Source organism: Schistocerca cancellata, chromosome 9, assembly GCF_023864275.1.
Source record: "Schistocerca cancellata isolate TAMUIC-IGC-003103 chromosome 9, iqSchCanc2.1, whole genome shotgun sequence".
In the NCBI taxonomy this organism is placed as follows: domain Eukaryota; kingdom Metazoa; phylum Arthropoda; class Insecta; order Orthoptera; family Acrididae; genus Schistocerca; species Schistocerca cancellata.
In genome coordinates, this window is record NC_064634.1 from 190,239,409 (window position 1) to 190,267,309 (window position 27,901).

Sequence of the window (27,901 nt, forward strand, 5' to 3'; positions counted from 1 at the left end):
CAAGGCGAACTGGGAAACTTTCACCTCTGCTGTCACCATTGAATCTCCCCCATACAGTAACACTGATGTGATGGTTGAGCAGGTGACAACAATTGTTTCTGCAGCAGAAAACGCAATCCCTCACTCTTTAGGGTGCCCGAGGCATAAGGCAGTCCCTTGGTGGTCGCTGGAAGTCGCTGAAGCAATTAAGGAGTTTCGGTGATATCTACAGCAGCATAAGTGGCACCCTTCCATATAGCACCTCACAGCCTTTAAATGGCTCTGTGCCCGTGTTCACTACCTTGTCTAAGATGGAACCAGGAGTGTTGGAAGAGAGATGTCTCGACCATTGGGTGCCATATGTCACCTTCCCAAGTGTGGGAAAAGATCAAACATATTTTCGGGTACCAGGCCCCAACAGGTGTCCCCATGTTACCATAAATGGCATGTTATCTACCTACGCAAACATGATTGCCGAGCACTTTGCTCGAGCCTCTGCGTTGGAGAATTATCCCCAGCCTTTCGCACACTGAAACGTCAGCAGGAAGGGAACGTCCTCTCATTCACTACACCCTGAAGTGAATCCATTTATAGAGTGGGAGCTCCTCAGTGCCCTTTCACATTGTCCTGACACAGCTCCTGGGCCTGATCGGATCCACAGCCAGATGATTAAACATCACTTATCTGACTACAAGTGACATCTTCTCGTCATCTTCAACCGGATCTGGTGCGATGGCGTCTTTCCATCGCAATGGCAGGAGAGCACAATGGCTCAAACCTGATAAAAACCCGTTTGATGTGGATAGCTTTTGGCCCATCAGCCTCACCAACATTCTGGTTGCCGTCTTTTTTGACTTATGTAAAGCGTACGACACGACCTGGCGACATCATATCCTTGCCACATTGTTTGAGTGGGGTCTGTGGGGCCCGCTCCCAATTTTTATCCAAAACTTCCTGTTGCTCCGTACTTTTCGTGTCCAAATTGGTGCCTCCCATAGTTCCATCCATATCCAGGAGAATGTAGTCCCGCAGGGTTCTGTATTAAGTGTCTCTCTATTTTTAGTGGCAATTAATGGTCTAGGAGCAGCTGTCGGGCCCTCCGTTTCACCTTCTCTGTATACAGACGACTTCTGTATTTCGTACTGTTGCTCCAATATTGGTGTTGCTGAGCGGCACCTACAGGGATCCATCGACAAGGTGCAGTCATGGGCTCTAGCCCATGGCTTCCAGTTTTCAGCCGCAAAGTCGTGTGTCATGCACTTCTGTCGGCGTCGTATCATTCATCTGGAACCAGCACTTTACCTTACTGCCAATCCACTCACTGTAGTGGAGACATATCGATTCCTAAGACTGGTTTTTGAAGCTCGATTGACTTGGCTCCCTCATTGTCGTCAGCTTAAGCAGAAGTGCTGGCAGCACCTCAATGCCATCTGTTGCTAAGCAACACCAATTGTGGTGCAGATAGCTCTTCACTGCTGCAGCTCTACAGAGCCCTGGTACAATCCTGAATTGACTATGGGAGTGTGGTTTATGGTTCGGCAGGACCTTCAGTGTTGCGTTTGCTCGACCCTGTGCACCACTGTGGGGTTCAGCTAGCGACAGGAGCTTTTAGGATGAGACCGATGACCAGCGTACTGGTGGAGGCTGGTGTCTCTCCAATGCAGATCAGATGTGCACAACTGCTCGCTAGTTACGCAGCACACATTCATAGTTCCCCTGAGCATCTGAATTACCATCTCCTTTTCTCGCCCCGCGGCAGTCCATCTCCCACATCGGCGGCCCATGTCTGGGCTAACGATTGCGGTTTGCGTGGCGTGCGGTTCCTTTTCTCCCAAACTGGAGTCCTCCCCTTTACCATCTCTACTTGCGGTCCGTTCACGTATGCCTACGTGGTGTACGCCTTGTCTGGACTTTTTGCACGGCCCTAAGGACTCCGTTAACCTGGCCGTTCTCCGCTGTCACTTCCTCTAGATTCTTGACGTGTTCCAGGGCTCTGAAGTGGTTTACACTGATGGCTCGATGGCTGATGGTCGCATTGGCTTTGCCTACGTGCACGGTGGCCATATTGAACAACATTCCTTACTCGAGGGCTGCAGTGTATTCACTAGAGCTGGTGGCCATTTCTCGTGCACTTCAGTATCTCCGTTCATGCTCTGGGGAGTCTTTTCTTTTATGTACTGACTCCCTGAGCAGCCTGAAAACTGTCGACCAGTGCTACTCTTGTCATCCTTTGGTAGCGTCCATCCAGGAGTCCATCTATGCCCTGGAATGGTCCAGTCGTTCAGTGGTGTTCGTCTGGACCCCTGGTCACATTGGAATCCCAGGAAATGAACTTGCTGACAGGCTGGCCAAACAGCCTACACGGAAACCACGTCTGGAGATGGGCATCCCTGCAGCTGACCTGCGTTTGTTATTACGCTGCAAGGTTTTTCAGCTTTGGGAGACGGAATGGCAAAATCTCAGTACGCACAGCAAACTGGGAGCTGTTAAAGGGACCACGAATGTGTGGAAGTCCTTGATGAGGGCGTCTCGCATGGACTCTGTGGTTCTCTGCAGGCTCCGCATTGGTCATGCATGGGCGTTCCATGGCTACCCACTGTGCCATGAAGACCCACCTCAGTGTCAGTTTAAACCAACCAACCTAAGCAAAGAAGGGAAGGCTGAAAAGGTGGAAGTAGTATATAGAGGACCTATACAAAGGAGATGAACTTGAAAGCTATATAGAAATGGAAGAGGCTGTAAACGAAGATGAAATGGGAAACATGATACTGCGAGAAGAATTTGATACAGCTCTGAAAGACCTAAGTCGAAAGAAGGCTCTGGGAGTAAACAATATTCTGACGAGAGAACTAATGCCAGTGTTTGGAACGCCAACCATGGCGAAACTCTTCCATCTGCTGTGCAAGGTGTACGTTGGAGGTGAAATACCCTGAGACATTCAAGAAGAATGTAATAATTCCAATTACAAAGAAAGCAATTGCAGACACATGTTAAAATTACTGAACTATCAGCTTAAAAAAATTACTGGACTATCAGCGTAAAAAGACATGATTGAAAAATACTAACATGAATTCTATACTGAAGAATAATAATGTACAGAAAGGTCTGTTTGAAAATTACAAATTTTTAGGAATAAAGGAGACAATTCACTGAAAGATGGAAGTGTTGCTTCGATAGGCGCACAAACGAAAGGTTTGGAGCTTGCCTAGGTGGTAGAAGCTGACCTCAAGGAAGGTCAATTTGAATTTAGGAGAAATATAGGAGCACATGAGGCAGTACTAATGCGATGACTTATTTGAGCACTTGTAGACTTAGAAAAAGCTTTTGACTATATTGCCTGGAATACTCTCTTTGCGATTATGAAAGCAGCAGGGATAAAATACAGGGAGGGAAAGCTGTTTTGCAACTTATATAGACACCAGACAGCAGTTATAAGAGTCGAGAGGTGTGAAAGGGAAGTAGTGTTTGAGAAGGGAGTGAGACAGGGTTGTAGATTAAGTAGATTAGTAAAAAATGTGGGCTTTGCTGATGACATTGTAATTCTTAGGGACAGCAAAAGAATTGGAAGACCAGTTTGAAAGGAATAGACAGTGCTTTGAAAGGAGGGTAATAGATGAAAACGAACAAGATAAACTCCAGTGGAAGACTCTGCAGGAGAGACGCTCAGTAGCTCGGTATGGGCTTTTGTCAAAGTTTCGAGAACATACCTTCACCGAAGATTCAAGCAGTATATTGCTCCCTCTTACGTATATCTCGCGAAGAGACCATGAGGATAAAATCAGAGAAATTAGAGCCCACACAGAGGCATACCGACAATCCTTCCTTCCACGAACAATACGAGACTGGAACAGAAGGGAGAACCGATAGAGGTACTCAAGGTACCCTCTGCCACACACCGTCAGGTGGCTTGCGGAGTATGGATGTAGATGTAGATGTAGATGTAGATGTAGCCCATCCCTGGTGGCATTCAGTGTGTACATTGAGCAAGCAGTAAAGGAAACCAAAGAAAAATTTGGAGGAGAAATTAAAGTCCTTGAAGTCTAGGGAGAATTGGTAAAAAATGTGGGCTTTGCTGATGACATTGTAATTCTCAGGGACAGCAAAAGAATTGGAAGACCAGTTTGAAAGGAATGGACAGTGCTTTGAAAGGAGGGTAATAGATGAGAACTAACAAAAGCAAGGCATGGATGATGGGATGTAGTCGAATTAAAGTGGAGGGTGCTGAGGGAATTAGATAAGGAAATGTCTAAAAGTAGTAGATAGGTTTTTCTATTTAGGCAGCAAAATAACTGAATATGCCTGAAGTAGAGGGGAATCAAAATATAGACTGGCAGTGGCAATAGAAGCGTTTCTGAAAGAATGAAATTTGATAACATCAAATATAGATGTGTTAAGAAGTCTTTTCTGAAGGTATTAGTTTGATGTGTAGCCCTTAAGGAAGTGAAATATGGACGATGAATAGTTTAGACAAGAAAAGAATATAAGGTTTTGAAATGTGATGTTACAGAAAAGTGCTGAAGATTAAATGAGTAGGTCACATAACAAATGAGGTTGTGCTGAATAGAATTGGGGAGCCAAGAAATTTGTGGCACTACTTGACTAGAAGAAGGGACCAGTTGATACGACACTTCCGAGATATCGAGGAATTGCCAGTTTAGTATTGTTGGGAAGTGTGGGAGGGGAGGAAGACCAAGAGATGAATACAGTAAGCAGATTCAGAAGGATCTAGTTGCAGTGATTATTTTGAGGTGAAGAGGATTGCACAGAATAGAGTAGCATTGAGTGATGCATTAAACCAGTCCTTGTACTGAAGACCACAGCAACAGATGTGATTAAACCATTTTCTTCAACAACATATTTTACTTTTTAGGAGTGCCCCTTAATATAGAGCATCTCAGCAAAGGCAAGACATTGAGAATTCTTTATCTTTGATACTAGTTGGTTACAAAAGAGGAATTAAACAGCTTTTTTTCTGCTTCCTCCTAGAACATTGGTTTTATTCCATCTCTGACATTTTGACTATACCAGGTTGGGGGTGGAAAGGTGGTGCAAGGGACACTATATGATGAACCAAGGGACGTACTACTGCTCACACCCACCCACCTGCCTACTGTGATGATTGTCTCACCTTGTCTTACTATTGTCAGGTGATTAGATGGGGGAGAGGTGCCTCTTGCCGCAGATGCATTGAGAGTCAGCCCTCATCTGCTCTGTGATCTGTAGACTGGCCTGGCTAATACAGTTTTACCGTCCACTCTCCCCCTCCACTCTCTCCCCCCTCCACTCTCTCCCCCCCTCCACTCTCTCCCCCCTCCACTCTCTCCCCCCCTCCACTCTCTCCCCCCTCCACTCTCTCCCCCTCCACTCTCTCCCCCCTCCACTCTCTCCCCCCTCCACTCTCTCCCCCCTCCACTCTCTCCCCCCTCCACTCTCTCCCCCCTCCACTCTCTCCCCCCTCCACTCTCTCCCCCCTCCACTCTCTCCCCCCTCCACTCTCTCCCCCCTCCACTTCTCTCCCCCCCCACTTTCTCTCCCCCCTCCACTCTCTCCCCCTCCCTCCCACCCTCCCTCCTCTTTCTCTCTCCCCCTCCACTCTCTCCCTCCCTCCTCTTTCTCTCTCTCCCCCTCCCTCCCACCCTCCCTCCTCTTTCTCTCTCTCCCCCTCCCTCCCACCCTCTTTCTCTCCCTCCCCCCTCCCCTCTCTCTCTCTCTCTCTCTCTCTCTCTCTCTCTCTCTCTCTCTCTCTCTCTCTCTCTCTCTGACTGCATATGATATTTATATAAAAAAATCTGCCTGTGAGTGAGAGGTTGAGGAGTGATATGACAACTACTGCTTTTGTAATACTAGCAGTTTGTGTTGACCAATGTGTTCTACACTGTACGTGTTTTAGGTTCCAGTATAAGTGTCAATAGTCTTTTGTGATAGTGCCATAGGAAGAATTCTGATTCCAGTAATCAGTGCAAGTCCTTCTTTCTTCTTAAGTGCAATTAAATATGGTTATTCTAATAACAAACTGTTTTGTGTGTCATGTAGGATGATTCGGACAGCAAAGACCCTCCACCATCTCCTCTGGATGTACCTGGTCCATCAGGGCAGTCCATCATTTCTTCTCACCATGCGGTCAACAGTGAAAAATCAACAACAGGTAAAATTCAGTAATACTTGCATGTCACAGGGTGTAGTTTCCAGTTTCAGAACATAAGAGCACTGATACATTCTTTTTGTGGTGCTGGGAGAATACCAATCCAGAATATTTGTTTGAGTACTAAGTATGTGTGCTTGAGTATCTTCACTTGAAGTGAAGACTTTTCTGATCATTATTATTTATTCTGGATGTTCTGAGGTAAAACTACTGTCATTCATCACACTGTTCTTTATGATCTGACCTCTAGATAGCAGACACCTCCTTGTGGTTTCATTTGTGGTATTGAAGGCAAAATGTTAGGAAGGAGATGACTTTTATGATCATTAACAATATACCATTATTAAGATCTTACTCTTATAAAAGAGATTGGTACACTGGCTCATTGTATTAATGCAGGAGGAAGAGAGAATTCTTGTACCAGCTACAGAATAAAGTTTCTTTTGAGAAAAATGGAAGTGTTGGTGTTCCTCACCTGTGTCTTACACATTAGTTTTGAAATTTCAGATGAACTGCAGAAGAAAGCATTTTTCATAATGTCCTTGGAAATAGTGTCTAGTCATAGGTACTTATTTATCTATTATACAATATTGGGGTAGAAATGAATGGGTAATTTAATGGTGTGCCTGGAGGTCCTTTAAAGCAAGAAAGTAAAGTTCTAGGATTTTTTTGAAGGTCACTGGAGGGTTAATGAATGGTTATCCATAAAACCTGGAGAATAATGGAGGGAGGGGGATGGCAAAGATGTAATGGGATGTTATCCATATAAAACCAGAGATTTATGGTGATTTGAAATCATCTAAATGAATTGTTGTGTGAATGACCTTCAGAAATAGAGCAAGATATGTGGAAAACATGGAGTTCATGATAGATAGAGGGAGAGTGGGGGAGAGAGAGGGGGGATGGAAGGGAGGAAGTGTTGTACATGGTAGGGTTCAGTGATCAAGAGTTGATGAGGATTGCCCAGAGATCAGTCAGCATCTGTCTTAAGCAGTGGATACGCCAAGTTAGGGACAAACATTTGAGAATGTAGTGGGGATAGAAGAGAGGGGTGATTACAAGCGAAATTGACATTAACCCAAAAGGGCAGAAGAAAAACAAAACAGAAGGATAAATAGGGTTGCCTATACAATGTTAGTTGAGCTTTTTGGAAAATACATGTCAGTTTGCTATGGAGAGAGCCCAATTTATGAATTTCTGATACATTAATAGTAAGAGGCCATCTGTACCATACTTCATTTTGGTCTTTGTTGTGTCTCAAAGAATCAGTTGACAGTTCCTTTGTGAACCTCCTTTAATGGTGTCTGTAAGATATTGCTTTGGTGACTTAAAAGTATTGAAGTTTGATTGTGGGCTTTCCCGTAGCGCAAGTTCTGTGTTCTTATTTGTTTATGGATTGACCGTATATTGGTAAATGAATACTGACAGAAATTTGCTTCTTACTTTTAAGTACATTCTTGGTACCGTATATGATACATTAAATGTTTGTTTATGTGGCTACAGGACACCTTTTAGTTTTGGAATTCATCCAAGCCTCCAGTGTTGGTCCTCTGTATTTTTCTCTTTCCATGAATTTTTCAAACTTTAAGGAAACGTGGCAATATTTTTTTTGGTGACATTTCTGCTAAACTTTTTTTCCACTTGTGAGCTGTAGGTAAATATAACTGTTAAGAGTCTTCCAGTAGCTATCAGGTTTTCGAGAGATACCAAGCACCATATCTGGTACACTATTAAAGTGCTAAGTATGATATGTCAGTATCATTTTGTGCAAAATACCTGTACAATATGTGGAAAGCTGCAGCAAGTTGTAGCTACAACTTAACGAATAAAAGATTACAATTGCAATCAATGGAAAGTCATTGTAGTAGATCACAAGTGCAAAACTACAAATTTCAGCATTAGTGTAGCTCTCCTGGTTCTGATACTGGTGCTACACTCTTGTGAGCTCCAGTAGGAGAGTGCAAGTTGCAGTGAGATGACACGCTTTGTTATAGTAATCTAAGTTAAAAATGTGCATACCAAAACGGGAAAGATAATTTAAAAAGTTAAATACATTGAAAGAAAACAATTCTGTCAATGTCTACTTTGTTCTAGTGAGTTACAGAAAGAAAGCAAACAATTCTAGCCATTGTGAGTTAAAAAGCATGTCATGTTAACTTGCACCCTCCCTCATTTGTCGAGTATGTGTCCCATTTATTGTAATAGGTGTAGCACCTGATAGTATATTTATGAAGAGTGTGTATAACTTTGGCATAGTAGCACGTAAGCAAATAATGCATGTCAAGATGTGAGTTATTTATAATATACTTTTTTATATCAGTTCTTATTACAGTTTCTGAAAAAGCTTATTAGCTTTTGGTTTCAAGTTGAAGCATGTGGAGTATATAACTTTCCTATTTTAGCGTAGGAAGTAACTGCCGATTTTGTTTCGAACCAGTAGTTATTTGAGACCTTTACTATCACAACCACTCACTTCCACTTCTGTGGGTGTTATGCGATAAATCCCATGCACAATATTGAAAATGGCCAGAGGGTTTGGTTTCATTCTTTAAACATTCAGGGTTTCAACAGTGCCAGCAGGAAGCAGCAGCTGAGAGCAACATCAAAAGGTAGGAAAACTATTTAGTACTTTTCCCCACTGAGGGTTTCTCAATAGTAATATTATTATTACTCAAACATCAATTATTACTCAAACATCATCTCCACAGTTGTATAAAATATATGGCTCGTATAGGTTACTGCCTTTTTCCACTATTAATCAGCTGAAATATGAGTGGCACTGTTAGAAAATATAATCATCTTCTTCATGTTGTACTACTCTGTGACATTCAGTTGTTATTAATTTTGGTGGGCACTCATGTAATTCTAAAACTGCTCTGTACTTTCAAGGTTTGCATTGTTGCCCGTTTATAAACATGCTGGTGGTTACTGGATGGAAGATACCAACAAGTTCAACTTTTTATTCCCCTCACCCTTTCCCTCCTCCCGCTCTGTCCTTTCTGCATTTGTCCTCTGCACGAGATTATTCTGATACTCATAGGCACTTTCCTTTCTAGTATTAGATGTGTTTAAGTTAAATGTGTTAAGGCAGTGGAAATTGGAGTCTTTGACTTACTCAGACTGACAGTGAAAAAGAATGACAACATAATTAGAACATAAAATCATAATTGAAAGCAGTCCTTTTGTCAGTTGTCATGATGGAAAATGGGTTAAAGTATTAAAAAAATCAGATCAGATTGTTTACCTTTACTGTTTCAAATCTTAAGACAAGGGAAGCAGCCACAAATACTGGAAGTATTGCCCATCATAAATTCCAATTAAAATTAATTCTTGAAAGAGTTCTTTGTGTTGTTGAATGTATTCAGATAACAAATAATTTTGTTTTTTGCTACCCTGATACTGTGTTTTAATCACCACAACAAAATTTAGATTTGCTTGAAGATAAAAAGAATTTATAGACTTCTAGTAGTTTTGTCGCTGTGAAAATGAGTCTCATTAAATGTTCCTGTTTTCTACCATCTTTGCTTCACAATACGGTTTGCCTGAATTTTATTTCGCCATAATGCCACATTTTGTGTGTGGGATGACTATGTATCCATACTCCCTGTGTGTGTGTGTGTGTGTGTGTGTGTGTGTGTGTGTGTGTGTTTTCAATATTTTTCAAGTTTAGGGCTGTGGTATAATATTCTGCTGCCTCTGAATTTGAAATACAAATTGGGTAGATATCTCTCTCAGAAAATAAATATATTGTGCTAAGGACTTTTAAATTTTTTTTATTTTGAGTACAGTATTTTATATCCTGTTACTTGAATTCAGGTTCATTTTGTTTAGTATTTCATGTTTGTCACAGTTGTACCTTGCTCATGACTATATCTTTACAGTTAGGCAAGTCCCAGGGAGCAAAATGGTGTATAGCATTATTTAAACAATTCTCCAGTATTTATTGCATTTGTTTCTCTAAAATCCTGATAATTTTAGCCTAAAGTTAGTACATTGTGTCTTTCCAGAGAATTTGGAAAGATTACCAAAGGCGATAAAATTTATATCTGCAATTTTTTTTTTCCTTCCTTTTTATCAGATTTGAGTGCATTCTTCTCTGTACGTTTGAAAGTCTGTATCTGTCCACTGTGATGGTTTATATTTTAATTTTGCCATGTCAAATAGATTACTAATTGCTCTAGGAGGATAGATCGGCAAGTAATGTGAAATAAGATTCATTTGTTTATTACTGAATGACTACGTCTTCATTCACATCTAAAACTGAAGTGATAGTTACAGTGTGTGAGTACTTGCAAAAATACTGAGGCCTTTTAGATGTAAGTTGAATTTATTGTCCATCTTTCACAAAAGTGTGAGGATTGAGTGCCTACTTTACCCTTTTTGGCATTAATTCTTTTATACTGTTTGTACATTATGTACATTCACCATGGGTTTAGCACCTGTATTTGATGTTACACTAATTTTGTTGTACACAGTGGTGAATTACAATGTTTTGAAATTACTAAGGAACAATTATAGTTTATGATGATGGTATCACTGTGTTGCTTTTCAGTGCGTGTCAGTAGGCAGTAGCCAGAGACAGAAATGCACAATTCGCTTCCAGTGTAATGTCCATAAAGCTGTTTTGAAGTTCTGTGGGTGTGTTATCCATTTTGTCCCTATGTTGTTTGCTGATTATGGAGTGCTCTAGAGGGCAGTATCGTCCGTACGGTTTGTCTCCTGTGTCTCATGGGATTCAGATTGGAAAGCACGCCAACCACTCCATGCAAGTGTTAGTCTCATTATTTAATATCCTCGGACTGTGGACAGTTTGTGTATTTCTGGATAGTTTGACATCCATGAAAATAATAATCAGGTCCGACAGCACTTTAGAAAAGTGAAACACAATGCACTATAATTTTGCAACAGCAGTGTTAGCTTAGCCAAAGTACAATGCTTCGCACAATGCCCTCTCATTTGAGTGGAATGGAGCTAAAATTTTTGTCCCCTTTTTTTTTGGGGGGGGGGGGGGGCAGTGAGTGAGTGACCCTCTGACAATTGATTAAGGCAAATGACTACTTGGTTCAGTGATGTTATCACCTCTACCACCTTGTAAATCAAAGAGTCCATGTCCGTCATTATTAAATGTTCTAAACAGTTTTAATATGGTAATATGTTCTTTGTTTTCTTCTCACACAGTCCCGACTTGCTCATTATACTGAACTGGGATTCATCTGAGAACATTTTATCTTGTAGTCTTTCATTTCAGTAATGATATTCAGTACACCATTACAATCTGGTGTGGAGTTCCATTTTGGAGGGAACAAAGTGTAGTCATCTTGAGTGCAGTTGTTAGTGGATGCCAGAGTTCCCAGTAAGGTCTGAAATATATATGGAAGTGTAGCAAAATAGCTCTTATTTGCAAATTGGGCAAAATACTGATTTGTTTCCTCCTTTCGTAAACCTATTAAAATTTACACTTGCACAGCTGTTCAGCTGGCAATAGCATTTGTGTTCAGTGCAGAGATTCCCCCCTCCCTCCCCCCAACATTACAGCAGTCATGATCCTTCATAATGTTTCAAGTTGACCAACTCCCCTTACAAGACACATTGTAGTCATTCTCCATCAGAATTATTAATGGTACACAGCAGTATTCTGCTACAATTTATCGCTTCTTGCAGTGCTTACTGTCTCTTGCAGTCATGATAGCAAAGTCACTACTGCAAATTTTCCTTCAGCAGTCAGTTCTAATAGTTCTACTAGTTGCCTTGCACTGATGTATATTTCTTGCAGACTGTTTGCTGCAGTTCATGAGCTGTGCGATCTTCGGTTTTATATAGAAAGTCTTTGGTCGAGTGAATACGTGATTGTCAATATCGTACAAATAAAAACAGTATTAACTTGTGCCATGCGTGAAGACAACTTGTGTTTGTTAATTGTTTCAGTTTCCCTACGAAGAATGGGGTCACATTTTTTTCTGGATATAGTTTTAATTTTTTGAAGCTGTTTTAGATACTTTAATTCCTGAGTTCGATTAGTATATGCCAGTTAATATACTTTATTGTACTAAATGATGTTCTCTGTAGATGTTTCCAAATAACTCTAGCTTCAACAAGAGGATGTGTTCGAGTTTGTCAGTGATAGACTAAAGTATTTTGTGTTTAGAGACAGCATAGCACTTAAATGTTTAAGATTGGATCTTGGACCTGAAGAACTGAAAGGTATTTACGAAAGCTGTAGTATGAAAGAGGAAAGACATACAATAGTAAATTACTTTATTGGGGGGGGGGGGGGGGGGGGAGGGGGTTAGGGTGTAATATCTAAATATGAAAATTTCCCAACTCTTCTGAAGGAGAACAAAACAGTAATTGTCATTCCTTTTGGTGTTTGTATTCTCCTCTTACCGTCTCGTCTCAATCATGAAGTATAAGTTTCTTCTGTTGATAGTCACTATTAGTATTTTTTCCAAAGCAGATTGAATTTCTGTAACTTAACTGTTGAATAGGACTGCTAGCTTGCAGGTGTTTGTTTTGTGTGGACTGTTAGGTACTTAGAATGTTGCCTTTTAGTGTTAAATATAATGTGTTCATAGGTCACTCTTTATGGTTTCAATATGTAAGAAATGTGCATTGCTTAGGCTCAAAGGTACTCTCAAACTGGCTGAACAGATAAAAGTATGTTGTAGCTATGTTCATTATCCCAGTGAAATGAAAAGTCCTTGTGAACCTCAGTCTCCCTTAAGAGGGATTCTTCAGAAAGTATATACTTTACTGCATTTATTTTGTGAGAACTATGTTTTTTTTTTTTTCAGGTAAGTGGTGTAGTGAGCAAACAGTACTTTTTTTTCACCACTCATTGGGTGTATAAATTTTACAGTACTTTGACTTGCTCGACGTTATTATAGTATATTATGTTAATCTTCTTTTATTGCATTTAATCTGCTTTGTGTGTCTTTGTGTTACATTAAATCCAGAGTACACTGCTGTAATCAGTTTGTGATGATGTATTTTCAGTGTAATGAAATATTCATCTGTGAATGTGTGAAACACATTTTTTATGGGTAAAGAAAAAGTGAGCAGATGAGTTGTGGCTACTATAAAATTCACTTGGAAAAAAGTACTAAATAAGTACTTACAAAGGTCACATTGTAAAAGGTACATATACAGCGTAAACACTGGAATAAATAATTTAAATATTGAGGTCATGTATGAACTCAATTATTTTTACATCTTGTTTTCAGTTTTTTGTTGGTGATAGACATTAAAGCATCCTTCTTTTGTGATGGTTGTAGACACTACTGCAACACATTTAGTTTCTGTAACAAGTTGTTTATTTTCATTGTGACTGTCATGCACCCCACGAATTCACTTGACATAGATAAAGGCAGCACAGTAGACGTAAGTTACCTGTTCCCCCCATGTGATTATAGATATGATTGACATTAGATTTTCTATACTTTTACTTTGCTCAAATAATTTCTTGATTTTTCATTTTGTGATGCTTCCTTTGGCCTAAATATAAAAAGAAAATGAAAGAAAGCTATTACAAATCTGAACAAAAGCAGAGCCCCTCTGTACTTTTTAATATTTATTTGGAGTTATGAAATAGTATTTCTGAAGAGACTGATAAGTATTAAAAAGCCTCTTACTTAGTTATGAAACCATATATATTTTTCACATATAGTTCCACAAGAATTAGGAATGCAGGTCTGTAATCTGCAAAGCAGATATGCTAACTTACGCGTGAACAAATACCTGTAAATCTTTTTACGCCAGTAGTGACAAAGCTTTTGCTGGTGTGAGTTTGACGAGTAAGCTCAGCCCACAAGTGGATTTTTAAAATAATTGTCATCATGCCATTCAACTTGGATTGGTCAGACTGGTGACAGTAGTTCCAGACACAGTGGAAAAATGAAGATTCTCCGTGCAGTGCAATACTGTGATACGGTTGCAGGGAACTCGCCTGTTTCCTGAACTGTTGTCTTTTGTAGGTAAGATTATATTATTCGCATTTTCTTAGTTTATTGCATTATTATAATGAAACTGCTGCCAGAAAAATCAGAAGTCAGTTTTGTTATGTATCGTAGCAGTCTGATTTCATGGATTTAAGAGAAAAAATATTGAATTATTCTCTGTAAACCTGCTGTAAATATGACTACTTCATGATATTTTATGCTTATTATATTTTTGCTATAATAAGTAACACTGCAAATCAAAACGTAGCCATCACTTTTGTTTGAAGTAATAGATCAGGTTTGTTCCGAGCAAGTTACACCTCTTAAAAAAATTCAAAGATGAGAGCTTTTTTTAAAAAAATTCTGGAACTTTTGTTTGGCATAGTATAGCATTTTATGCACAAAGGAATGTGTAGAAATGATCATTCATTGTAGCTAATATTGGAAATGTTTGTAAATTAACCTCTTGGTAGTTTGTCAGTATTTTCTCTACACGTAGACTTTCAGTTGCTTTGTCTTCCTTTAATTATGTAGTAATGGTTGACTAACAGTAACTTAGCTTCTGAATCTGCTAGTTGGTATGTTCATATCATTTCCAAAATTTCTGAAACCACATGCACTTGTTCTGTTTGCTTTCAGTTTATTTTGTTTCACAGCATATATGCCCTTATTTTCCCTTTCCCTTAGAAATGCTTATGATGCCAATACAAGTTTTACTTACTAAGATTATTGTCGTCTTAATGTTACACACTGAAAAAGACTGAATTTCCTCGTTTTCCTTTCTGCCTTTGCTTTTTTGAAAAAACACCATATTTTAGTTAGTTTGTTATATCCATTACGTAGAACATTGACTTGGGAGATATTATTTTGAACTAGAAAACCCTAGACAGAAAATGTTGTATAAGACTTCAATAAGATACTTATATAGAAGGTTTTGTGTTACAGAAGGTTGTCTATTATTTGGAGTTTGTTCTCTCGATTATAGTCACACCAGAACAACGAAGCAGTGGTGTTTGAGAGTTCATGTGAAATGTGCAGTCTTGTTCTTACACAAACAGCAACTTAATTGGTACCATTACTAAACACACTAGTAACATATTGGGTTCATTATTCAGGGGACTTAGTTTTATATGTTGGGTGGTGGGGTCTTCCCTTAACTTTTACAGACTGTCAGCATAGTCCTTTATTAAAGGAAATAGACAGTAGGTGACGAAAACAGTGTGACAACAATTTCTGTCTATATATAGGAGCAACGTCTCTTACTCATGAAAACCATGGTGAGCAAAAACTTAATGAGTTGTTGTTATTCTGATTAGATCAGTGTTGACTGAAAAGATCTAAAGTAACACAACTGAAAGTATTCCTTCTCTCTCTCTCTCTCTCTCTCTCTCTCTCTCTCTCTCTCTCTCTCAAATATAAAAAGATCTGTACCACAGTTTGAAAGCATTCTATTCGATAGTGGACAAAGCTGCTAGGCAGTCGGGAAATAATGAGAGATACAGCAATTGTAAGACAGGCAACTCTGGTAACAATTTGTTTATAATTTATTGATGATTTAATGCCATTACTATCATTAGCAAAGTCACTGTGGGTTAGGAAGACTACAAAAAATATCTTCTGCTTATTGAGTATTACAGACTGCGTTTAAATGATCCAAAGCAGAAATACAATTTATATGCCAAGTTTGTTCTGTATACTACTGATGTATCTCTAGACATGTTCCATTTTAGTTTCAAGTGTGTCCTGCAGTATATGACACAGGAATTTGACTTATGAACAACTTACTGGCATTTGTTCATATTGCATGTTGCCAGATGGAGCTAAAATGCACTTCTTTCTCTCAGCCTTGGAGGGAAAAGATAAGTATAGAATAAGTTAGGTTGACATGTGGTGGGCAAGTTTTTAAATTTACCCACAGAATTCTTTTTCAAAGATAGGGGAATAAAACATGGTATTATGCTGCTGTTAATGATAGCAAGCAAAGCAAAATAAACAACATACAAAGTCTACTAAAATTAAATATTTATTTCATCTCTTCAGGAAGTTGTATTTGTTGTACAAAACAGATCAAAACATTGATCGTATGATTCCAATAATTTTTAATCATATTAGCCTTTCTGACAAAGTTTATGAGGATGCTTTCAAAATAAATAATAAAAATGCCTGTAGACATGTGATTTTAAAATTTACACTGTTATCGCACTTTTTGTAGAAATTCATTTTGTACCATTTGGTCACTTTCTGCTTAGCAGTTTCAGGCATTCCTTAAACGCTGGTTCCATTAAATGGTCTCAGATTTCATAAGGTACTAAGGTGTCCCTCTACTGCAACTGCCTGTCATCTACAAAAGTTAAAAGAATCTTGCTGATACTTTTTCTAATTAGGTGCGGCCATTTCTGTGTTAGTGGTGGTTGATAGTGACTCGGTTGGCAGGGTCTGCCGGATGGCTCGACGACACGGGTGTGGTGCACGCACTGGTGCGTCGAGAGGGCCTTTCAAGGTTCGTGCGCCGCCGTTGCCGCGGGTGCTATTTGCGGATGCGCCAACGAGACACAGGCCGACGACAGGCGGAGAATGCGTCTCGCAAGGTAGTCACTTTCTGCAGTGGTTGCAGACGGTGCCCTGCCATGTGTACGGCATGTTTTACACATTTCCATTCTCAACCACGTTACCGTCGATGGAAGGATGCGTGACAGTGTGAGGCCAGAATATGTGGGTGGAAGTGGATTTGAAGCTATTTCAGAAAGTTCCACTGCACATGAATTACATATGTTTGTGGGTTTCTGTTAGCCTCTGTCTACCTTCCAAGGGAAATTCTTATTTTTCCCGTGGATTCTTCTAGAGAGACTTCTTTCCGAATTCACTATTATTATTTAAAGTTGAAATCATACTTCCATTGTTGAAGTCCCTTTTTTTTATTTTTATTTTTTATTTTTTTTTTTTTTAGTGAAGGCTGTGGTTGTTGTTTGTTCCTAGTCAGCTTAAGTGCAAGTATCATGAACCACATTTTTAATCTTCATCTGTATTTCTGTATGAAGACTTCTCACATTCATTTTATAGGTTTTAAAAATATAAGAATGCACTGTACAAGGAACAAGGAAAACAATACTACATATTATTACGTTCCAGCAAAGAAGAAATCTTATGCTGGGCCTTGTAGTGGTTGAACTATAGTCATTCATAGAAGTGTAACACATCATTGATGAAACAATAAAACTGCTATTATATTACATTTTGTGAAATGTAAACAGATGACTCACTAGGCTACAACTTATACTTAAATGATGATTGCTACCAAAAGTAAGGAATCGAGTAACCCATGATCTGATGCAAGTAGAGTGGATAACATAGATGGTGATTATCAAGATTTGCTTTTTGAAATTTTGACAATTGAGTTCAATGATGTAAATTTTTGTAGATAATGTTTACAAAGTAATGCTTACTGACATTCTAAGTCAATGTCTGGCTCAGGTCTCAAACTATAACATTTCCTCATGCAGGCAGCACTCTCCCCCTGAACTGTGCAAGCTTGTCTGTGAGTACCTCAGTCCTAAGGTTATGCTGTCTATGAATGACGAATGTCTATGCCAACTCTTGATCTTTTATACAGTTTTGTTCTGTTTGTGTAGGAAAGGATTGAGCAGTAAAACTTGATTCAATGCTAAGTTTCGAAATCTAGAGAGCTAATAACATATTGCCAGAAGTTAGTTGGTTAAAAATGAGAGTTAGGTTTGGAAAATGTCGGGGAGGTGGGGAGGGGGGGGGGGCATTGCAAACACAGTAAGACAGAAATTCATAGAAAAACAAGAGATTGGTTAAAACTGTAGTGGGGTAAGGGGGAGGAGAAGATTGACAGAGAGGTCATCTCCAATCACGCACACCAGTAACGTCGAATAACAGCATGGACTTAGGTATTTCTTTTCACTGCCGCATTTTTCTTGAGTCTGGCAACCAGTATCACCAATTCATAATATTAGTGAGTGGAGCAGACTGTCGCTCACCACCTTGGCTCTTGCCAAGCATCTAGTCTTCATGTATTCTGACTGTTCCACTGTCCATTACTCATCAACCTTGTTCATCTGCACCCTCTTTTAAAACATCTGGTCTTCTATTTCCTATTTACATACAGCTCTTTAACTTGGTCCATTGTCACCAGTGGGCTGTTTTGGTCTGAAAGTATTCTTCCTCATTAACACCCCCCCCCCCCCCCCCCCCCCACACACACACACACAAAAACAAATATCTGTATCATCTTTGATCTAATTGTCTGCACTGGGCCGTTAATACATTGGAGTGTGGGTCTCACTTATTAGTCCATTTGTACTGTTGATTCATCTGTAGCACCATGTGACCATCATAATTTAAGACTTGGAATAATTTTTTCTTTACAGAAAATTTTAAAAAAATACACAGATGTTTTAATTTTCTAGTCTGCAAACTATATACAACATTAAATTTGATCTGAAAGAACAAGCAGAAACAGAAAACTGCTTTAGGTAAAACAGAGTCTTCAGGAATATACATACTTCAAAGTAAAGGAATGTGCAAAAAGTAATGACATGCCAATCATGGTGAAGACACTATCAATCTATACAGTAAGATCGGTCATTTCGTCTGCTTATCTTAGGCCATATGTAAGAAAAGAAAAGCAGCTGTCACATGAACATGAACCATAATTAATTTTGCGGCATTACAGACGTAGGTGAGTACTGAATGCAAAAGACATACCATTGTCATACAGGAGTCAACTTCAATAAAGTGTGTGGATATACTGACAAGATGAAAAAAGGATAAAAGAAATTTTCATTACAGATACTGAAAATAAATCAGCATAAAATATATAAGTTGTGATAAGACAGCATTTGAATAATAATTTACTAAAACTACACTGGAGTACAAATTTTTTACACTTAATCATTACAAAATGTAACCTGTTGAAACCAAGATGATGAAATAAGGTATGTGAAGTAGATCAAACCTGTTTGTGACTTGTTTGAATATGTGGCACCTTTGGTGTAAAGTGCCATATCTTTGGACTCTGGCATCTTTGTACTACCTTTTTTGTTCTCTGCTCTTAGCACACAACTTGTGTACTGCCATGTTGTTCTTGCTTACTTCAGTGCTAAATAAATGTATAAATGACATCTAAAGTGTGTTGTTATCGCCCTATGATATATGATAACCACAAATCCTTAAGCAGACTAACAGCTGTGCGTGCTTGTGAACGGCGATCAGAATTTCCAGGTAAGCTGTCCCCAAGTAAGCACTGTTGCAAACAATATCACAGAAAGAGATATAATAATATGGAATAAAAGTAAGGGCTAAGAACAAGGGGAGGAAAAAAAAAAAAAAAACACACACACACACACACACACACACACACACACACACACAACACAACACATCTGAGAATCTAATGTTGAAAGTGTAGTGAGTAAGTGATGACCACTAAAGAGAGAACAGTTGCTAACAGAAGGCAAATATATGTAACTAATGTTAAATGCCAAGGCTTAAAATATAAATTTTAACATTTGAGTACAGAATAAAAGATATTAAGAATAAGCAATCAAAATAACAAACAAAGGTTGAGAGACTGCCAATGTAGACAAAGTACCAGCTCCCAGAACATGAACACAACAGAGACTAACATCAAGCATGCATGATCAGATGGAGAAGGGAGACAGAAGTGCAAAGTGCAGTTGTGGGGGTAGCATACGTCACAAATATATTCAGTACATAATAGCCACATATAATTAAACAAATCAATTGAAAATATTGAACAAATAGTCCTGGTAAAACTATCTTCGTTCATTTTACATAAGAACATTTTTTCCTTACAATTGCAAATTTCTAATTCTTCAAATCAATCAAGCATCCTCTCTTTGGGCACATGGTGCAGCACCTCTATACCATCCCCAATATCCCGCACTGTATATCCTTTTGCAGAGATGTGCACACTGAATGGTGTTTTATTCTGTGAGTGTGCATGTTCCTTAAAACAAGTATCAAAGACGGGCTGTCGGAGGCAATGGCTACAAATCTCGACAACTAATGTAACCAATATTTACAGTAAACTTGAAAAAGTTTAAAATTAGTTGTGTAAAAATCGCCTTAAACAGCTGTGGCACGTAATATTGAACAGTGCTTTCATTAAAAAAAAAAAAAAAAAAAAAAACATTAGGTTTTGTTTCCAAACAACTTAAAATTAAATTTAATAATGACTGGTTTTATATTGGCCATATGAATCCAGTCTTTTCATACTTGTTTTAGGGAACATGTATACTCCCGGAATAAAACGGCCTTCAGTGTTTACATGGCTGCTGAGGGACATACAGTGCAGGATATTGGACATGGTATGGAGGTGCTGTGCGATGTGCCCAAAGGAAGGATGCTTGATTTAATGGAGGAATTCAAAATTTGTTGTTGCAAGAAAAAATCTGGGCTTATACTAAATGAACAGTGAGAATTTAATCAGTCCTATTTCTTTTCGATATTTTCGATGAACTTTAATTATATGTGCCTAGTATATACTGGAAAAATGTTTGTGATGTGTGCTGCCCCACATGTCTACAATCTACACTTCAGTCTTCCTGCATCCCTCTACTCGTGTGCTGGATGTCGGTCTCCGTTGTGTTCGGGTGTTGGGTGGTGGTACTTCATTCACACTGGCGGTCTATCAACCTTTGTTATTTTGTGCTTAAATGCCGAAATTTGTATTGCCTTCTGTTAGCAACGGTTCTCTCTTAATGGGTCACGACTTAATCACTACAGTGTCACCATTAGATGGTTAAATGTTTTTCTCTTTTTTTCCTTGTTCTTACTCCTTACTTTTATTCTGTGTTATTACATTTCTTTTATGTAACATGTTTGTAACTGCACATTTACTTGTACACCATTGCCTGCTTCCACAACAGTTCTCGTTCACCTTTCGCATGCACACACAGCTGTAAGTCTGCTTATGGATTAAAACAGGTCACAAACAAGTTCAGTAGTTCTGGTGAATGCAAATAATTTAGGAGTAAAAGAGATTACTCGCCAAATAGTGGAGGTATTGAGTTATTGACAGGCACACACAAAAGAGAAGGAAAGCGCATTAGCACACACACCTATAGACCCTTCACAATGCCAGTTGGTGCTCTGCTTATTAGTACTTTTATACTGATTTAATCTATGGTAAAATTGTTTCTTTCTTTTATCCTATAGGTTTAGAATAACACTTCACCTCATTGGTGTGGCCAGCACCTTATTGAATTTGTCTGTTATAGCTTTCATGCTATTACTTCCCTATGTTTGTAATGCCATAAAACTGATTGTTTCACATTCATCTGACAGCTGCCTTTATTTTCCAGTACCAAGATATGCAGACGATGCAGTCTGACCTTGCTATCTTTACCATGATTAGTATGTCATCAGTTCATGTATGTTACTTTACCTTGAAATATGTATATTTCTGAAGACTTGAGTAAATTCTGTCTAAAGTAGTTTTCTGTTTCTGCTAGTTCTTTTAGATCTGAGGATAGTTGTGTGAACAGTTGAAACTAGTTATCAAATTTTGCTGTATATTTTGAGATCTAGACAATTTGTACAAAATTTCTTAAAAAAATTGTGAAAATACTTAAGGTTGGTATCTTCATTTCCTAATGATGCCAGGTATTTTTTTTTTTCCTGTGTCCATTTTGCTTTTTCTTTTCTATTTATCCAAATAATCAGACTATTCACAAGTTATGAAAACTAGGAACTTTACATTTGCAACATTTTTTCCTGTTCTGGTGTTTGCTGTTCTTGATACAGAAAAGTGAGTTTAGTTTCCAACACTACTGTATCCCACGTGCTATGAACCAGTGACATACCATCTGGAGTAGATCAATAATTACACGTATGAATTTTGTCTGAAGTGGGTGAGAAATTTCAAGGAAAATACAGTATACTCCTGATTATTGGGGGTAACATGGGGTAGAAGATGCATGAATAATTGAAAAGCGTAAACAAGATATTTTCAAGCACGTATTCTTTGTTCAAAAGTTTATCCGTGTTCTGTCAGCCTGTTTATTTCCTAAAATAGCCTTGATGTTGCTCTGCTTCTGAGAAGAGTTTATATATTTTTCACATGGAGTTGCAAATATTTCTTGGAGCAATAATGTCATTGTACTGAAACCCTTGTGATCCATATAATCTAAAAGAGTGTCAATACATTACAGTGTGGTACAGTGACTAACAAGGTTGCTGTTTTCATCCCCAACTTTCATATTCACTGCCCTCTTCTTTGTTTCGAGAATCCTCTTATTGGGATGTGAAGGGACATTGTCAAGCAATAGAATAGCTTTCTGTGGCAACCCTAGAAATTGTGGAATTTGTACTGAATGTTTGTAGAACCAGTTTTTGAAAATTTCATTACCCAACCATGCTCCTCTCTTATAATATTGCACAGGGAGATCCTTAGCTGTCAAATCAGTAGCAATTTCAATTTGTGGTTCGCAGAAGTATTAGAGGTAATGTAATGCTTACTTTAGACTTATGTTCATGAGCACGAACTTTGCTCTTAAAAAGCAGGGCTTCTGGTTGGCAGACATTTCCAATACAGACCACTTTCATCTGAATAATAAATTTGGTCTGGTGTGAAATTCCCTTCTTTCACAAATTTCTGGAACTCATCCTGGAGGGAATCAGCTGCTGCAATATTTAAACCAAGCCTCTCTCCTTGCACAGTAAGTTTGTGAATACTGTGACATTATTTGAAACTGGTTAGTCATGCAGTTGAGACACTGAATTTTCGCTCTGATCCTAGAGATTCGTGGGAAGGGGGGAGCTTTTCTGGCACACACCGCACCTGAAACAATGAGATCTCCTGCCCGTTTTTGGTTAAACCATGCAGATGTACAAAACTAGAATCACATTTCCTTACAAAATCCTGTGTTTTTTGCTTGTTCTTTTATAATGTCATGAACAGTCTACTTTCCAATACCATAACCAGCACTTAGTTTTGCAGTAGATTCCCCCTTTTCAAATCTTCCAATTAATTCTAATTTGTGTGTTAATGTCAACACAGATTTCTTTCGTTTCTTCATCATCTGTTTTACAAATTTCGATGAACTTGCTTCGTTGACACTTACGTGCCGATTAACTGAGAAAAACAGAGTTTGTTTTCAATTTACACAGAACAGGCTGGCCAATAATAATGGAAGTGGGACTGTGTTGTCATGCGGCAGTTGTTTATTCAATGGAAGTGACACTTATTGTCATGTGGTGAGTTGTTTATTGCTGTTTGCTAGAGGAAAGTGTCGTATTTATTTTATGTCATTTTTTTAAATTCGCAAATAATATATACATGAATAATCAGGAGTAACTGTATTAAGAAAAAGGCTGTTTGCTATATGTACATGTCTCGATTCCTCTGTGACTTGGTAGGAACCCCCCCACCCTCTCCTGTCCCCTCTCCCGCTGCCTTCTCCTCTCTTTGGTGTTCTTTCCTACCACCCACTACATTGTAAATTAAAGTGTGGGGTGTAATACTCACTTTGCTATTTCTGCTAGTAGAATTTACTTCCTTCAGCCCTTTGTTGTTGGATTCACTATAGACAGCAGTTTTTGCTTAGTGATTGATAAGAGCACATAATTTCTTCTGTGATATCTAAATGTTTGTAGCAATACCTGTATTTTTAAACAGCATAGGCAGTATTTGGCTTAGGATACACTTCAGTATTAAATTTTGATATGAATACATATGAGAAAATCTGAGTTTCATTTAAGAGTTTGTTCAGTTACGTTGGTTCAAGAACATACTATTAGGAAACAATGTGAAATGTCATTAGTTGGCTCAGGGAAAAAGAAGAAGGAAGGTTGTCTTAATTAAAATGTGAGGTCGCAGATATAGTCATGTCACAAAAGAACCTTCCTGGCTGGGAAATTAATTTACGAAATGTAAAAATAAAACATTTTTGCTTACAACCTAGCATTTTCAAATATCTTTGTTGTTTCTTGGTTGCATCCAAAACATATAAAGAAGGAATAGAAAAGGTAGTGTGTTACGTTCTTGGTAGTTATTCACTATTTGAATTAAAAGTATACATAATTCTGCACTTAATTTTATTCACGGTTATTGTTTTCAGTTTCAATGTGTAATTAATGTCTGCTGAAAGCTGTGTGTTGCTTCTTAGAAGAGGGAGGATGATATCAAACTCACTATGGCACACAAAAGAGAACTGAACTTTATGAAACTACAGCTCGTTGATACCTGATTAGAGACCACACTAGGTGATAGTTGATGTTCCAATAGAGAGACTAGTGCAAGCTACACGCTGGGAGGACATCAGACAAGTAGATCGTATGTGATGTCAGCTGTTTCCAGATATTACACAGTTGGTATAAAACTATAGTTGCTTCAGTTTGTGTGATTGTCACATTTCACAATTCATTGAAACATAATAAGCTTACAATTCCACTTTCTTAAGAGATGTTCTTAAGTCCACAAAACTTTGTAGATACTTCTGCATGTTTTCCCCCTCCCCACCTTGTTAAATGTCCCTCACTGTGCTTGATATTGACTTATTACTTAATTGATGCAGTCATGCTTCATTATATGTAATAAATGTTGTGAAAATGAGATGTCCATTAATGTTGTGAGGTTCTTGCAGTTTTTACTGACTGGTTCTTTGGGGCTCTGTTTAGAGCATCTCAACACACTATTAGTCATTTCCTTGCATTCACTATGAAGGAAATGGATTTCAGTTATCTTTTATTAATAACTGTTTCTGGATATGGTAGAGTGAAAACTGGATTTTATGAGCATGGCTTGCAATAAACCAATATATTTTCGTACCTGGTTGGCATATTCTGGGAACTGACACAGTGTCTTTTGTTATATTTCCAGAAATAGTTTACTGTATCTCAGCCTTATTAAACACCCTGAGTCCCAACAATATGAAAACATGTATAATTATAAAATTTTTCACAAAAGTGTTATAATTGTAAACAACAAATACAGAGAAAATTGACCAGAAGTAAAAAATCAGTTTTTTAAGAAAGTAGTTTGACGTTGGAACCACTAGCGCATACAGTTTCCAACCACCTGTCACTTCATGTAATATATTTGAAAGCAAATTTTCATTTTTCTTAGACAAGAATCACACACATCTTGAAACTTCCATGAACTCATAATGCCTAAAACTAGCAAAATTGAGCCTAAAATTTAGTAAATTTTATATCAAAACTACATAGAACACTAGTGGTTTCACTTCATTCATAAAAGCAGTAATAGACTCAAATTTATATTACAATGAATTTAGATGTGCTTTCAATGCCAGTGATCTCAGTGTGGCCACTATCACAAAACCCTGCTTCACAATCTTCTACAATCACATAGCACAATCTCCGTGCAAACTGTTGTCTTGAAAGCCATAAATGACTGCTACAATGCACTACATTCATAGAATTACCTCAGTATACTACTAGATGTCTGTCTTGCAACAATGTTGGTGGTTTCATGATAAAGGCATTAGCACTTTAAAAAGAATGGGTTTCAGATGTAAACTATTGGTACACAAAGGGTTAATTATCCTCATGTGATTCATAACTCGTAATTGGCCTTTATATGCTTATTTTTATCAACAAGTGCCTCATTAATCTTCATTTATTGGTGTGCAGGTTGGATACTTTTGTTACAACAAATACTTCAAGCAACAAGCCAACATTTCTTTTGTTTGTTGACAATTTGAATATTAGCTGTGCTGGCACCATTCAGTCTTTTAGTGTCTGTTGGAATGATTATTGGTTTTTGTCTCATAATTATTGTATGATACCTTCTGAAGCTGTTGTTTGTTGGCAGTATACAGCATTTCAAGCCCAGATATTAAATTACCACCACCTTCTGAAGTTTTCTCTTGATCCTGTATTTTCCAGGACTTGCCTCGTGGTGTGTGTACCTTGTGAATGTAATTCACATATTCCCTCTCAGAAGTTTGTGGTTTTTATAGTAAAATGTAATGGTTATGCTGTCATAGACACCTTAAGTTTTCTTGTGTGTTGCGGTCACTTCAGAGTATCCATTGTATCATAATTCCCTAATTTGTAAATTGGGGGTGGTGGGTTTATGTAAAGAGATTGAAAACACAAAACTGTGTTACATAATTTTTTGCTTTAAGTTGAGGGAAAAAAATTAGGAAAGAGACAAATTCTATACGAATATCTCGTCCTTTATGTTATGACATATTAGATACAGTTTGTGCAGTTGTAGTCCTGAGCAGAAATGTTACACTGCAATAGGGCTGTGTTATTACCACTAGTTGTGATATTCTCCTCGTGCACCAGTAAAAGGGACACTTGTGTATTATCTGATTAATCGTATATTCTAACCCGCATTGACAACCTGTGCCTTTCTACTGTAAGAAGTGAGAGGTTTTAAATGACAATCTTATCAATGATGGAAGTAAATTCCTGATAAAAGTCCATGATAATGACTTTTTAACAGATGATTCTGTGTATCTTAGGAATTTTTTTTATTATATTAATTCGTATTAAGTTAGCAGTCTTTCAATTTTTGATATGTTGGTGAAAGCAACTGTAACACAAAAAAGAAGTGCTGTGTATACATTAGCAACTAAGAACAATGAAACCTCACATATCAAATAAATAATATAAACTAAAGTTCAGTGTCAGTATGTAATCATTTGCTTAAATAAGACATCAACTACCAATTTAGCTTGAAAGTTTACACAGGTACGAGTACAAGGGGCTCTTTTTTGTGATTTTCTGGTTTTATACAGAATTGTAGAAAGGTTAAATCTAAAATTACATCAGTTATTATTAAACTTTCATCTATTAACTCAATCACCAGCATTCTGAATGGCTGAGGAGTGGTTTGTTGCAGTGTTGACAGTTTTTATATGTAACAATTTCAAGTCCTACAGAATATTCAGAGGTGTTCTTTCAGTGCTTTGTGCTGTATTTCCATATCTTCATTAACCTGAAATTGTTCAGGAATTGCTGATGGTACAATGCGTACTGTTTGTCTCGTGTTCTCATGGTATTTGTTGGACTACTCTTCTGCTGACTGGGCCAGCAGTGTCGCTGGTGACTGCACTGCAACTGATCATTCTGCAGGTGTTCTGTGTGCTAATTACTTGTGTCACCTCTCAAGATAGTGGCTATCTCTCCAAAATATATCAATTTTTTATTCAAACAGTTTACATTTGTTTAGTGTCTTACATATATACATTTTTGATACATTGTTTGGCAAATTTTAGTTTTGTATCAGTCTTCAAGAATAGTTTTTGTAGTTGTAACAGCATATTAGGTAAAATATATGTCAAATTATAAGTTTAAGAGTTTGAATGATATTTGAAATGAACTAAATATGTGTACTATATTTAGTTACACTTTATATATATATATATATATATATATATATATATATATATATATATATATATATATATATATATATATATGGTTATAATAGAAGGAAACATTCCACGAAGGAAAAATATACCTAAAAACAAAGATGATGTGACTTACCAAATGAAAGTGCTGGCAGGTCGACAGACACACAAACATACACACAAAATTCAAGCTTTCGCAACAAACTGTTGCCTCATCAGGAAAGAGGGAAGGAGAGGGAAAGACGAAAGGATGTGGGTTTTAAGGGAGAGGGTAAGGAGTCATTTCAGTCCCGGGAGCGGAAAGACTTACCTTAGGGGGAAAAAAGGACGGGTATACACTCGCGCGCGCACACACACACACATATCCATCCACACATATGTCTGCTTGTGTCTGTATATGTGTGGATGGATATGTGTGTGTGTGCGAGTGTATACCCGTCCTTTTTTCCCCCTAAGGTAAGTCTTTCCGCTCC

General features: G+C 38.1%; 1 protein-coding gene across 3 annotated transcripts in view; it reads left to right on the forward strand.

Annotated features, from left to right (window-relative positions):
- LOC126101067 (protein bric-a-brac 1-like) overlaps positions 1-27,901 on the forward strand; it is a 193,619-nt gene that overhangs the window by 91,660 nt on the left and 74,058 nt on the right. For all 3 annotated transcript variants that reach the window (XM_049911739.1, XM_049911740.1, XM_049911741.1), the window contains exon 5: positions 6,013-6,124. In XM_049911739.1, the coding sequence (XP_049767696.1) occupies positions 6,013-6,124 (112 nt within the window). The remainder of the gene's footprint in view (positions 1-6,012; positions 6,125-27,901) is intronic.